Source organism: Esox lucius, chromosome 1 (genome assembly GCF_011004845.1).
Source record: "Esox lucius isolate fEsoLuc1 chromosome 1, fEsoLuc1.pri, whole genome shotgun sequence".
Lineage (NCBI taxonomy): Eukaryota > Metazoa > Chordata > Actinopteri > Esociformes > Esocidae > Esox > Esox lucius.
This window is the reverse complement of record NC_047569.1, coordinates 27050819-27065990: the sequence shown is the minus strand read 5'-3', so window position 1 is coordinate 27065990 and position 15172 is coordinate 27050819. Positions and strand designations below refer to the sequence as shown.

The window sequence follows — 15172 nt, the reverse complement described above, 5'->3', positions numbered from 1 at the left end:
CATACACACACCATATCACACAATGTATTTACAATCCTCCAGTATGCATTTCTTCATTATATGTCTCTGTGTGTCTCTGTCTCTGTGTGTCTCTATGTGTCTCTGTCTCTGTGTGTCTCTGCATATCTGTGTCTCTGTGTGTCTCTGTCTCTGTGTGTCTCTGCATATCTGTGTCTCTGTGTGTCTCTGCATATCTGTGTGTCTCTGCATATCTGTGTCTCTGTGTGTCTCTGTCTCTGTGTGTCTCTGCATATCTGTGTCTCTGTGTGTCTCTGCATATCTGTGTCTCTGTGTGTCTCTGCATATCTGTGTCTCTGTGTGTCTCTGCATATCTGTGTCTCTGTGTGTCTCTGTCTCTGTGTGTCTCTGCATATCTGTGTCTCTGTGTGTCTCTGTCTCTGTGTGTCTCTGCATATCTGTGTCTCTGTGTGTCTCTGTGTGTCTTTCTCAATAGTTGATCCGATGTCACCAATCTCGTGGCGGCGCTTGCGGGGACAATGCCCAGTCTTACACCGCTACAGTCATCAGCGCTGCTAAAGTGAGTCAACCTCACACTGTCTCATGAATGTACACACAACTTTCACCTCAGCATCTGTACTAAAACCATCTGCATCTGTACACAAACCATCTACATTTGTAATAAAACCGTCCACATTTGTGATAAAACCATTTACATCTGTAATAAAACCATCTACATCTGTAATAAAACCATCTACGTCTCAGGTGGAGTGCAACTCCAGGCTCTGCTACGCTAATGGCTAACCCATTTCACACCAGTCTGAATTTATACCCCATCCACCATGTTAGCCTAGCACAGCAGCGCAACTCATACACTTCTCATATGGTTCCAGTCTCCTGTCTTATCCAAGCCCCAAAGGGGAACCCAAATTGATTTATGATGACCCCTCGGGTCGAAGCTATTCCCTCGGCTCTCTCCCCCTCCCTCTCTCTTTTTCTCCCTCCTTTTTCCTTAATGAGCGTTAACGGCTAGCGTGAGAGAAGTCCCATTAGCTTCTAATGGTGGTATAGATCAAAAAGAAAAGCGGCAGCGCTAAAGGATTAGCCTGGCTAGCGGAAAGAGTTAACAGGGTTAAGGGGGTCTCGATATGCAGACAGATTGTCTGCAGCCACAGCTATCCACTGTTTACAACCATACATCATAATCTCAACATTTTCACCCTGAACCCCACCTCCGGTCTTCGACACGACACACAGACTGAGTGCTACTGTCAAGAGACTTATAGAGGGCGGGGGGTTGGGGAGGCGGGGAGAGCATTAAGCAAGTGAATATTAGGGGGGTACTGTTTCTTAAGCTTAATAACATTCTATTACACTACATACTCCTAATGGTATTGCTACAACTTGTACTATACGCGGTAATTACAAAAATGAATCTAACCTGTGCATTGTTTGACTGTCTGATCCGCGGTGTCAGTGGAGAGGCTGGTCCATGTCCTCTCCAGGCCTGGCCAGGGTTTCTGACTGAAACACACTTCTGTGGTCCCTGGCAGGCCAGGCTCGGGGAAATGGAGAGTCCTGCCGGAGTCTATCTCCTAACTACACTGTCCTGAGATAATGGAGTCCATGTACTGTGTGTGTCTGTGTGTGTGTCAAGGCAAAGGGGCCCCAGAGAACCTAATCAGGCATTCAGGCCAGGCAGCCCTGTCAATACCGTGTGGCGCCTTGCGTTTGTTGGGTCTATGCATCACACAGACACACACTGCCCTTCCTCCCTCTCCCCCTCACTTGGCGACTCCACCTAGCCCACTAACAGGCTGGTGTGTGTAAATTGCTCAGGGCCCCATCAATAATGTAACATTGCGTTTTACTCCTAATTGATCAACACTAATGTGTTTTCTAATCACTGCAGTGTGAGGTTTTAGTGCTAGTCCAAACAGAAGGCATTGATCTGTGTGGAGCTGAGTGGGGTGGTGGTGGGGGGGTTGCTGGCAGACTCTGGGGTCCTGCTGTTTCAGCATTCCTCATCATCGTCATCAGCTGGTCTTCCTGTCTCTGTCTTACACACATGGGTAGACTTTACTCCGACCTCTACACTGACCAGCACTCTCTTTCCAGCTCCTGTAACACAGACACACTTGGTTGCTTCTTTATCAGGGGGGTCTGTAGTCAGTTTATGATTATGAGCCCAATCTGATGACCCCCCCCCCCCCCCCCCCCAATGTTCTTGGTAGACGCTGAAGACGGGCCTCACCATGGTGGGGAAGGTGGTGACCCAGCTAGCTGGGACTTTGCCCGCTGGCCCCCCAGACGAAGAGGGCGTTACCCCTCACAGCACCATCCGCCGGAGCCCCCCCTCCCCTGGAGTCATCACCATCATTGACACACACAACGTCGGAGAGGGACAGGTACGTGTGTACACTAACCCACAGACTAAAAGTGGGTACACTCCCACTGTCAAATGACCCTTTTAAAGGTCCACTCTAGGATCTTAAGCATAACTAATTTGGAACATATGTACGAATTCCACTGATAACATAGCATACATGCTGGGGCGGACTGGGATATAAATTCAGTCCTGGCACCAGCCCACTTTACCGAGCATGGACAACCGCAAAACACCCCTATATAAACACCCATATATTTTACATACATAATTGTTTCCGATTTAATGGGGTTGAAATACTGATTATTAAAAGTACATTTTTGTCCAGATGTCAAAATGACAATAAAATACATGTATTTAGCGTGCACTTAGGACCTGCAACAGTGCTACAGTTCCAGTGGCAGTGCTCAATACAGTAGCTATGGTTTCTCTTGGTCTAGCTCACCTAAATTATCTTTTTTCTTACCAATTTCTCCAGGCCACAGCTGTTCTAAATGTTTCCTCATCTGCAGGGTAGAGGTGCTGTTTTAGGTATTAACTTTACTGATAAAATTAGTAAAAGCTTTTCACAAGGGAACTCACTCCGGCCTGACCAAATGTAAGGAAAACAAGTGTCTGAATTCATTAAATTAATGAATTCATTTTATTTTTTGTTAGACACCTTAAAACATACATACAAGGGATTTGCACTAGGGATGTCACGAGAATGGATACTTCGGTACCAAGTCGATGCCAAAATTCTAAAAAACATGACAGTACTGGTTTTTGTACAGTACATTTGGTACCGGAGAAGTGCAGCTCCGTCACATCGAAAAGAAAAACCATAAGAGTCAAGAAGTTTGTGTTCAAGGCGGATTATCAGGGAGTAATAAATTCGCAAAAAAACACTATGCAAACGGTGCCTTCAAACTTTTGAGACTAAAGGAGGAAACGTTCAACTTTAAAGAAGCACCTCAAAGACAGAAATGCAGATTTATTTAAAGAATTCAAGGTGAGTTTCAATTCACGTTACATTAACAACATATCCTAAGTGTTATCCTTGTTATATCCTTATCCTGAAATACACAGTAAAAAAATGTTTTGTTTGAGACAGCTGGCATTGCTGTGTAGTTTAGCCAACTATGTTCCATACGACTTTTGCACTGGCTTAACCTCTTACACCAGGCCTAGAATGTCGTCAGGAGGCCAGGCGAGATTTGAGGTTGGGGTCTCGCGAGACTAGCAGTGGCTAAAGGCTTCCGTAATGTAACCATACCTCGTACTAGTAGGTTACCATCCTTAACGTTCAGTCTGTGTCATCTGTCATCAAAACATAACATTAGCTTTTTAAATAAATATTTCCAGACTAATGGTCTGTCACCATGTCAGTAAATTTAAACTACTGCTTACACTCTGAGTAGAGGTGTGTGTATTTGTGTGTAGCCTGTTTTCTTAAGTACATGGGATTTATTGTTTTGTTTTACTTTTTTACTGTGGTATCAAATTGGGTATCGAGAATCGTGGAATTTCGTTGGTGTTGGTCTCGACTACAAAGTTTCTAGTATCGTGACATCCCTAATTTGGACAGTAAAAATGTTTTTGGCCGTATTCAAGCACTTTGGATCTGAAAGGATTACTATGGTGTTAACAGCCAACTGTCAGCTTTATTTGAAGGATTATCGTCATCTATATCGGATGAACCATTTGGAATTATCGAACATTTTATGCGTAGTCCCAATATTTCTTGCTTCACAGGTGTTTTTTATTGGACAAGTTTGCATAGTTACTGCACAAAAGACCTGCTAATGACTGGTCTTGATTATAGACTTGGCCTTTGCATTTTGTGTGTCTGACATCATGAGGACGAAATAAATGCTAGTAGATGTCAGGTTGACCATCGAGAAGCAGATAGATCCAAATACTGATCAGAGACATCCAAAACATTAGGTGTATCAACTTTTTGGTATATTTAGAATAATGGAAGCACTGGTGAGCTCATCAATGACAAGTGACCCGGTAGAGCACAGGAGACCGCTGTAGTGGATGACAGAAGAATACTTAATAGCTACGAAGAAACCGATTAGGAACATTCTCCAGGAGGCAGGGAAATATGTGTCAAAGACTACCATATGCAGAAGAGTATATCAGCAGGACTTCAGAGTGTACACCACAAGATGCAAACCACTAATAACCCTCAGAATCTGTGAAAAAACTGCCAAATGTGTGTATCTAAATTGGGTTTCAGTAAATGCATTGCTGGCCTGTTTGAACACAGGACTCATAACAGATTTCTTGGATATGTACAGATGACACCATCCTTAATCTTTTCCCATGCTCTGTGAGTTCCACTGATCTGTTTACCGCGTGTGTAACTGTGTCTTACCCTTTGGGATATGGACCATGGCTCCCAAAAGTCTTAAATCATGTTTTGAAGTGATGCTGGGAAGGATTAAAAAACAAAGCATACACCTTTGCTACAACTTTTGTTCTGTTCTTGTAAAACTACTATATTTTCACCTAATCATATTGTATTTTGTTATGTACAGAATCAACCTACAGCAGTAATGTATGTCATGACTACATATTGAATCAACCTAGAGCAATAATATATGTCAGAACTTTACATTGCAAAATCAACCTAGAGCAATAATATATGTCATGACTACATATTTCATCAACTTAGAGCAGAGTAGATTACCTGGAGTAGATTACCTGGAGTAGATTACCTGGAGTAGATTACCTGGAGTAGATTATCTGATAATAATAATGTTAACTACCGTTCAAAACTTTGGGGTCACTTAGAAGTGTCCTTGTTTTCCATAAAAACATCCATGAAATGACTTTGAATAGGAAATATAGCTAAATGAAAAGGAAATATAGTCATTGACAAAGTTAGAACAAAATATTTTTTATTGAAATAATAATTGTGTCCTTCAAATTTTGCTTTTTACGTACTATTCGGACAAGCTGCTCCCACAACAGGAGCAGCTTATATACAGCTCCAGAAAAAAATAAGAGACCACTGCACCTTTTTCTTTCCTTTCCAAAAAAGTCAAAAAGGAAGGTTTTGAGTGAGGGAGCAGAAGGGTTAAAATTAAGAGACCACTGCAAATTGAACGCTTCAGTTCCTCACTCTAAACCTTCCTTTTCAACACACACACACACACACACACACACATACATACATACATACATACATACGTACAGAATTATTATTATTTTCCTGTAAGTCACTCTGGATAAAAGCATCTGCTAAATTACTAAAATGTAAATGTACCTGATAATAACGTATACCATTACATTACATACAGCATCAACCCAGAGCAGAAGATTGCCTCTGACATCATGGCAACAAGGCTCTTCCTGGGGTTGGCACAGGTTCTAGGTGAAGGCCAGATCACAGAAATTTGATATTTTACCACAAACTGAAAAACCACAAATTCTCTATTTCAGTTACATTCATCCACTCTTTGTCTCAGCTCAGCTGTTCTTTGTTTTCTCCAAACTGTACTCTGTAGTCAGTCCCTCATCAGAGTGAGAAGCTTTTCCCAATGCATCGTGGGTAAGCAGAAACTGTTCCCAGGTGTCTCCTTGTACCAGATATTTAATAGAGGGTCACATTTATTGAGCTTCAGCCCAAAACAGGGCTCTATGCTGGCTTTTTTTTTTTTTACCAGGACAACATGTGCTCCTAAGTTTAAAAATGTGAGCACACAAAAAAACATTGGGGCACGCAAAGAAATTGTAGGCACACAAGGAAAAGTAGTTGAGATAAAATTATAATTGACTAGCCTCTAGCTTCTTTAGCAATGAAGTAGGCTATGGTTTTTATTTTGAGTTGTCTTCTCACCACTTGAAATATCCACCAGCTTCCTCATGGCTGACTGACAACTAACAACTGAGTCTTTTTTATTTTAGGATTCCCCACTACAAAACGTGTACGTGTGTCTACAGGTTTGGTCCTGGCTTTGCAGTATTTGCAAAACATAAGCTTTGTTTCAGACCGAAACTGTAACCAAGGGAAAGATTTTTCCCATTCTACTTTGTACTTTGCGCTGTTAGCTGTAGGAATACAAATGGGTAACGGAGCAACAGCGTCTAAGGTGCTAGCGATTGCACCCTCTTGTGTTGTTGTTGCCAACTCTACTGTGACAGCCTCGATCATATCCACGTCGACATCACTGGCAGACTGATCTAGTTTCTGTTCATCTTTCCCTATAAAATACTATTTTATTGTCTTAATCTTTCAACATTGTATATCGTCTTTAGCGCCGTACATATTACAAGTCTCACCCACTCCGCTGAGGGAATTCCAGTCATTCTCTAAAGTAGGCTTCGATTGGTTTAATGAGCTGCGTGTTGCATTATGATTTTGTAGTTCTTCGTTGATTTGACAACAATGAAACACAATAGCAGAATAACTACAACTATGACAGTATGAATTTTATTTCCTGTAAATAGCTAGTTCGTAAATATGCGCCTACTTGAAATTTGCCGTTCACTCGCATTTATTTTTAGTAGCACTTGCGAGTATAATGGTCGCACTGTAGAGCCCTGGCCCTACATGTTTACATATCTCTATTAAGGCCCTCTTAAACATGCCGTTTGAATCAGAACACATTATCTATACTCTTGTACTTTTCTGTCTTTAATTTCCTCTGTCTGTCTTCTTGTCATGTCTGACCTCAGTAAACGCACCTTTGGTTTGTTTTTGGTCATGCTGTTGGGTGAAACCTTCCAGGTTGAACTTTTTTATCCACTGCCAAAGAAAACAGAGGAACTGCCATATCCGACCCCCCACACGCACCTCCCGGCACCTAAGACCCTGCGGTGGGATTTCTTTTGCTTGCTTACACACACTTTCACAGCTCGGCCTTCCCCGCAGCGGCAGCTGTTTGAACCCGTTGGTGGGAGGCTGAATGAATGCCCTGCTCATCATCAGCAAGTAACCTGCACACATCCCCTGTTTCTGGCTCCCTCCTTAGAGGTATTGAAAGTGTCTGTTAAACGCTCACCATATTGTTCCCTCTACTGTCTGTGTGTAAGGGGCATAGATCCGCTATAAATGAATACCATGCTGGCTATGCGTGTCTGCGTATGCGCATGTGTCTGCATTTGAGCATGTTTGAGCGTATGTGTGTGTGTGTGTGTGTGTGTGTGTTTTTTTTTCTTTTTCTATCCCAGTCTCCCGAGGGCTTCTCCAGACCGGGGCTAAAGCCCTCAGATGCAGGCCTGCACTGTGTCGCCAGCCATCTTACAGTAACCCTACACTGCTTATAAATACAGCTCGGGGAACACGGGAGAGAGGGGAGGGAGAGACAGGGCGTGGGAGGGCAAGAAGGGGGATTTCTGTCGGACTTCAGCCCGTAGCTTTGTGCTGCACCAGTTGTGTGGGCATTGCTGCCTTGCCACTTCACTAGGATCAAGCTATTAGTTTGTTGGTGGCTTTACTGAAAGTGCTGACCCCTCTTTAAATGCAAGCATCAGAGGTAGCCCGCCACACTAATTCTCATTTTCAAAGGGCATCAGCTAGATTCCCTCACAGAACAACATTGTCTGCCTCAGACGTAATAAAAAAAGGTCTGGCTTATGTCACCCCTTGTCTTTGTTCCTTTCTTTTTTTCTCTCTATGTCTCTTTCGCCCTCCCACCTCTCTAATTTCTCTCTTTCCTCTCTCACCTATCTCTGTCTCCTCACTCTGCCTCCCCCCAGTCTCTGTCTACCCCCCTCTGTCTCCTGCTCTGTCCAGTCTAAATGGCTCAGTTGAGCTCATTCGGAGGTTGTTTTGTGTTTGGACTAGCGCCAAAGCAGTACAGCCCCATAATGCGACCCTAGATTGGATTTAACACTTCAAGACTGAGCCTAGACCAGATTTAAAAGTACAAAACTGACTTGCTCTATTTTTTTAACCTAACCCTAGACCAGACTTAATGCTACATAGACTGACAGACACAATTTTTTCTCTTTCATTTCCTTTCCCAGTTTTGCTCTTGCTTTTCTTTTTGTCTCTTCATCTCTTTCTCTCTGCCTCTGTATTTCTTTCTGCTCCTTCTCTCCTTTCTCTTTTTCTGTCTCCTTTCCTCTGTCTTTCTCTGTCAGGGTGTAAAAAAAAAAAAAGTGCCATACTTGTTCAGTGCATTTTTCCAAAAGTTTGGTAAACTGTCAAGCAAAATATAAACACTGGGTAAACTGCATTGACCCCCACTACAAAACAGCTCTCCTCCCGTCTTCTGTCTCTCTACCTCAAGCCTCATGTCTGGGCTTAGTTATAATCTGTATTCATGACCAGAGAATTTTACACACACACATACACAGAGCCCCTGGCCTTTTTTCACACACAGTTTTTAACATACTGGTCTGATACCAGCCTCTTTAGGGTGACCCAGAGTTAAAATTATTGTGAAAAACTCTGGTATTTTCTGTATTACTTAAGACCATTTGCTAAATATTGGGGTGTGTTGCTAGGTCTGTCAAGTGTAAGATCATGTACCACTGTGATTATATTGAGAAACTAATATGCCACAATAACTTTTGGAACCAAAAAGTTACATAATAACACCAAGGATATAAATATAAGTGAAAATTACAACCTTGATGATTGATGCTAAAGCTTCCTATTCATATTGTTCCCTACATCTAATTATTCCTGGTTTGGCCAGCATGTCCTGGTAATATCCACATTCATTTATATCACATACAATTACATGAAAGGTTTTTGTTTCGGACCATTAAAAAAATAATGCTTGAATAGCTGCCTCTCGGTCTCCTTTCCTTTTCCCTTCTTTGTCAGTTCATGAGATAGGCAATAATGCAGAATGTTCCAGTGGCCCTAGGTTTTTATTATTATATGTTATTGAAACATTTGCTTGTGTGTTTCTAGGGCTATATCTCCATTTGTTGGTTACTTCAATATATTGCGTAAACCTATTGTTTGGTAGCTCGATTTGTTGTGTATATTTTGTGTAGGTATAAGTCTAAACGTAGCATCACTCTGGGTTTCTCCTAGTGATCATATCTTCCGGGCTGGCCATTGCTGCTGATCGATACTGTTTATTTACTGCTGGGAAAGTCAACTAAGCCTTTTCTGTAGTCTCCTTTGTGCCAGAGTTGTCACTTTTTAAAATAACTTTTGGGTTTTGGGAATGAGATGAAAAACAACATTACAATAGCCCTACCGTAAGCATGTATTTTGACAATTCGTTCAGTTAGATTTTGGAAAATGTATCCTTTTGTAGACCCATTCTCTGGGAAATGAACAATGCATTCCTAAGGGGTATTAACAACGCATTCCAAAACTGACATTTTGACTAAATTTGACAGAGGTTGTTTGCTAAGTGCTGATTCGTAAAATCAGTGAGTCAATCAGCGTTCCAGCGTTACCATTAGGCAGAATTAAGTTTATCACTAATTAAAGGACTGTCATATCATTTCAACACTTCTAGCTATGGAATATGATGGATACCCAAAGCCAGTGGCTAATGCTGCTAATAGTCATGAACACTAAATGAATACATACATAAATACATTTTCTTCACTTTTTGCTGCTTTACATCTTGTCTTCCTAAATGTCTGTACCGTTTTAACTGAGATAATCACTAATTACCTCCACAAGGGGGCAATGCTCTTTCCCAATCGGAGAATAACACATTCGCTGGAAATTCCCATTCGGTGTAGTTTCTGTGGTGAATGACTCTCTGTCTCTGTGTGCGCGTGCGTGCGTGCGTGCGTGTGTGTGTGTGTGTGTGTGTGTGTGTGTGTGCGTTGATTTCAGGTCCTGGTGAGTGAGGACTCTGATGGAGAGGGAGTGGTGGCCCACTTCCCAGCCCATGACAAACCCATATCCTGCATGGCATTCAACCCCAGTGGTAAGGAGACAGCTCACTGGAACACACACACACAAATCTACACAAAAAGTATTTATTTTGGATGTAAAGAACGTTAATCCGAGCCCTGCAAAGAGGAATTGGACAGCCTGTGTTTGCAGTTCTCCGCTGTGAAGAAAGTTGAGGGATGAGGAGTGTTAACCCACATGAAGGGGACACACAAGCTGGCTGTCCCCACACTAACCTCCTCTGTGGCGCTCTAGGGTGTGGCGCCGTGGGGACGTATGGACGTGTGTCTGTGCTAGAACAATGCCAGTCAGTCAGTAGAGGCCAGGCCCTGGGGGGGCCCTACAGTCAACACACAATGGATGAGGCCGCATCAGGCAGTAACATGGCACTTCATCCCACTGTGGAGTGTGACGACAACCGTACAGTGGTGATGTGTAGTATCTCACACACACACTCGGCCCGACACCTGGTATACAGCCTTCGGTGTGTGAGGTGTTGAGTTCCTCACAGTAGCAGAGTGGTTAACAGGCCTTGGTGAGTTTGGAGGGTCTGTTGTCGCTGAGGTCATGGCCCATCGTTTATCTGAAACACAGTCATCCGTGTCACAACAAGGTCTCAGCCGTTCCCTTTTTTAGACTCCATGGAGAACGAGGCAGGGAGAGTGGGAGTGTTTGTGTCTTGTGTGCGCCACCATAATTCCATTTTGCCAGAATACCATAGCTGCTTTCCTGACCTCACTCTGTTCCAAATTGTTTTCTACTTTATGCATGGTGCTGCATTGTGTGTGTGTGTGTGTGTGTGTGTGTGTGTGTGTGTGTAAAGAACAGCTAATAAAGGAGCTGCTGAGAGATGGTGCTCAGTGTGACCTCCAGTCCCTAGGAGAAATCGTTCACATTCCTCTGTCCTCTGCTTAAGACTTCAGCGTAGGCACCTCCCAGGCAATAGGCTGATTTAGAAATCACATTCACCACCTTTATGTGATCGCTAAATGTATAACTTGGTAAAGATGCACACTTTCAATCATTCTCTTTTTTTATCACCTCACACAGTAACCCATGCACGCCTGTGACCATAAATACTAAACTAAAACAACTCTACCAAATATATGTTGATAAATTCTTCTCAAGTTTTTGCTTTGTCATTATGATTGCTTTTGTGTAGTTTGATGGCAACATTTTCAAATCAATTCAAGAGTCAGTCACCAAAACATTTGTATGGAGTTAAGGGGTCTGAATACTTTCTGAAGCCGTTGTGTAGTCTGACCGTGGCTGTCTGTAGGGGGCGCCCTTGGTTCATTTTCCCTCCTGGAGTTGACCTTTATACTCCTAAGTGTGAGTTTGTGTGTTTGCATGCATGTGTGCGTTGACCACGAAATAAAGCAGAGGTGTCACCATAAACCATGACCACCCTTCATATTCCCAACCATACTGTAGAGCTTCCCCTACTGTCCTGTCATTCCTTAGGCTACCAGTTGGTGTCTGACTTTACGGTGCCAATGGGCCTCTGGTTCTCATCCATTGTATGTCCCCCCATTGTTTCTTTTAGACTAGCAGGGAGCTGTTGACCTCAAACTAAACCCCCCCGTCCTCCACCTGTCAGTTGTAGTCCTAAATCACCACATGGGTGCGTTAGCACCTCATTTACGCCGACCCAAATCTGACAGACCCTAATAAGAATTTAGAATTATGACATTGTAGTACCCCCAAAAACACAAACAAGAACCACGTTTCTTTCCATTTTTTTCCCCTTAATGGGGTCAGGATGTGTGTGTGTGTGTGAACTAGCTAGCTGAGTGTAGTAGCCATGTAGTTCTCCTCACTTCTATGCTGTAATTTAGAAGGCTTTCATCGTTAAGCCTTATGATCAAAACATCTGTGACGTCGGCTTTCAGAGAGACCGGAGACCCTTGGTCTTGATTGGCCTGCAATCCTAAAGTGCGGAGAGAAAAAACAGAGAAAGAGGAAGGGATAGAAGGAAGGAAAATCTCTCACTACCCATGGCCTACGGCAATAAGACTTCTTACAGTGTGGTCAAGTCAGCTAACCCAACCACCCTATGAAACACCAGACCCAGCATGAAATAATGCTATGACTCCACAGCTTAGTGGCCGGTCCTGGAAAGCCCAGCGAGTCCTACCCAAGAAACATTGCATATGAAACCCCATAGAATTGCTTGTGTATGTTGGAGTGACTATAGAGACGGCAAAGTGGTTATGGGGTGGCTGGTCTGGCTGCCTTGCCTGGCCGTGTGGTGTTCAGGCCTTCTATTCCTAGTGATCTAATTACAGGATAGGATGCTGTTCAGCTGAAGGCAGTTGTGAAGCAACACACACAAACTGACATGCACTCGCTTTAGCAGCTGAATGCTATGTTTTATTCACCTCCTGCTTTTTTCATTCAAGTCCTCCTCACGCTTTCACTAAAATCTCCTTCACCTCTTTACAAGATTCCTATTTGCCCTTTCACTAACAGTCATGTGAAAAAGTAAATGCAGTTGTTTTGTTAAACATATATGGACATGTGGATATTTTAGTTAAATGATAAAGGTAGCTTGATTTAACTAATTGCAAAAAAAACTAATTAAAAACACGACTGATGCTTGCCAGAAAACGCCTGGGTAAAAACCAAAACTACTGGAATTGCTGCATTGCCAGACCCCATGTTTGGCTAAACAAAACACACATTTGAACAGAAGAACCTCATACCTACTTTAAAGCATGGATGTGATGGCATCATGGTTTGGGGCTGCTTTGCTCCCTCAAGCCCTGGCCAAAAGGCTGTCATTGAGTCAACATTGAATTCGATATTGTACCAGATTGTTCTTGATTAGAATGTGAGGCCATCTGTCAGAAAGCTGAAGCTGAACACAAAAAACCCAGAGAGCCCCAATATAATTATAATTGAAGGGTGACAGGGACTCCTCACCGAAGTCCCTGTCACCCTTCACTGTTGTCTCCTTTACATTATCAGTAAAGTCCACTTTTCCTCTTTGTTAAAGTCTCCTTCATCCTTTTACTAGTCGTCTTCTATCTTTCACCAATCTTCTTCACTCTTCGCTAAAGTTTTTGTCTTTTGCTAAAGTCACCTTCACACTTTCACTGAAGCGTCCTTCCCTTTCAGGCTCCTATTACCGCTCACACTTGACATAATGTTGACATGATTATTAGCTGAAATGTTCAAGGTCAACACGACATTCCTGTTTAAACGGCAGGGGCGGTGAAACAGTTTGTACAGAGGGTGGTTACATGGCGACAGTAAGGCTGTGTGTTGTGTATGATAAGATTGTTGGACAGGAAAGACGCTCTCAGAGAATCTCTCTCTTTCCTCTCAATCACACCACTGATAACAATCAAGGAATCTGTTTCTCCATGGCAGATATGTCCAGTGCTCATTTACAGCATTCCAACCTTACAACAGCCCTAACAGTGACAAACACATACAAGCTACTTGTCTTGTGCTCCTCTGAATCTTTCAATGTCAGGCTAGCGTGATAGATTCCCAGGACCACCCGCACTTAAGTGTATGGACGCGCAAGTCAGCTTCCTTGGGGAAAGGCGTCCCCTGAACAGAATGCATTATTAATAACAAATGATGTTACTATTACACAAACCATATTCCTTAACAGACAGTTATACAAACCATATTGCTCGCTCAGAGCCTACAGAGCATTGGTAAACAAGGCGAGAAGTAATCTCCCAACACATAGCCATAGGCGAGTGCAGCCCAGCCCATGATCCCTGACACAGCAGCTTATTGCCCAGCCTGTTGAGTTGATGGAAACAGTGGAAGGGCCAAGCCGCTGTGTGTCAGGATGAAGACGAGTCAGTGTGGCGTCTTAACCTCTTTCAAACAAGTGACGTGTTCACTCGTACCCCGCGTGCTGAACACCAGGGAAGTACCAGAGACAGACAACCTCCCAGACCACTAATTTGGCCGGCAATGGGCTGTGTCTTAACACTGCTAGCAATTAGCACTTCACTTGTGGCTGCATCTTCATGGTTAGTGATTTATGTGTGCTGTGTGAACTGGTGCGTTTGGTTTTTATTTTCAGTCGTCTTTTTAAACCACTCTCATTAGGCAAGATACGCAGCTGGGAGTCGTGTGATGCATGTGTGACACAAATGGCCCAACCATATCTGGGTTTGTGTTTCAGAGTGACCAGTAATATGGCTGTGTGTCCACCATGGACCAGTCAGAGAGGATTAAACCCCCAGCAATTCCTGCGCACACCCTCCTGTTAGTGTATGTACACACTCAGACACACACACACACACACACACAAATGCTCAATCCACGCCCAGGGATTCACGGCTTTAGCAAAGTGCCCTCCCCCCCACTACATGAGCTACATGTCATAATGGCATGAGACAAAGCTGATGATCTATACATCTTTCCCCAGCGAGCTTTGTTGTAATCTTTGTAATGCTCTCCCTTTTTTTTGTCACTCTCTCTTTCTCTTTGTCGCTTTCGTTCTCTCTCACTCTGTCTACTCTTCTGTTTTGAACTGTTAAATTCTACCAATGTAATGATTTTCTTTTCTGTTATTAAGGTCTCATATAGTAGATGTAAAACGTTGTCGTTTCTGAGGAACTACTCTGCCCCCCGTTAGTGACAGGATCTAATGAAAACCACTTCATAGTTGTAACCGCTAGTGGTTCTCTACATTAGTGTTTTGTGTAGGGTGTTTTAGTGTGGACAGTGTGTCAAGTCTGTCTGCTGGTGTATTTGCTGAGACAACAGTCCTAGATTAGGCCTTCCTAGAGTGCAGTTGTCTGTGTGGATGTGGGTCTGGTTAAAGCTCTCCTGCTCTTTGTCCAAGATGCTGTAAAACCTCCACTGTGTCCTTGCCTCAGCACCGTGGCTCTACTTTACAGTGTTTCCATGGTAGGTGGTCAAAAGCAGCGGCAGCAGCATCTTGGGAAGTCAGGGCCTCAGACTCCGGCTGTAAAACCAGGAAGAGATCAGAGGGAGGGAGGCTGGCTAGCGTAGAGAACAACCGACCAACCACGCTGAAGGTC

The 15172-nt window shown here is 43.3% G+C and overlaps 1 protein-coding gene across 3 annotated transcripts in view; it reads left to right on the top strand.

Annotated features, from left to right (window-relative positions):
- Nucleotides 1-15172, top strand: part of bcas3 (BCAS3 microtubule associated cell migration factor) — a 274108-nt gene that overhangs the window by 45001 nt on the left and 213935 nt on the right. For all 3 annotated transcript variants that reach the window (XM_010868161.3, XM_010868099.3, XM_010868284.3), the window contains exons 11-13: nucleotides 455-538; nucleotides 2193-2366; nucleotides 10095-10188. In XM_010868161.3, coding sequence (XP_010866463.1) covers nucleotides 455-538; nucleotides 2193-2366; nucleotides 10095-10188 — 352 coding nt within the window. The remainder of the gene's footprint in view (nucleotides 1-454; nucleotides 539-2192; nucleotides 2367-10094; nucleotides 10189-15172) is intronic.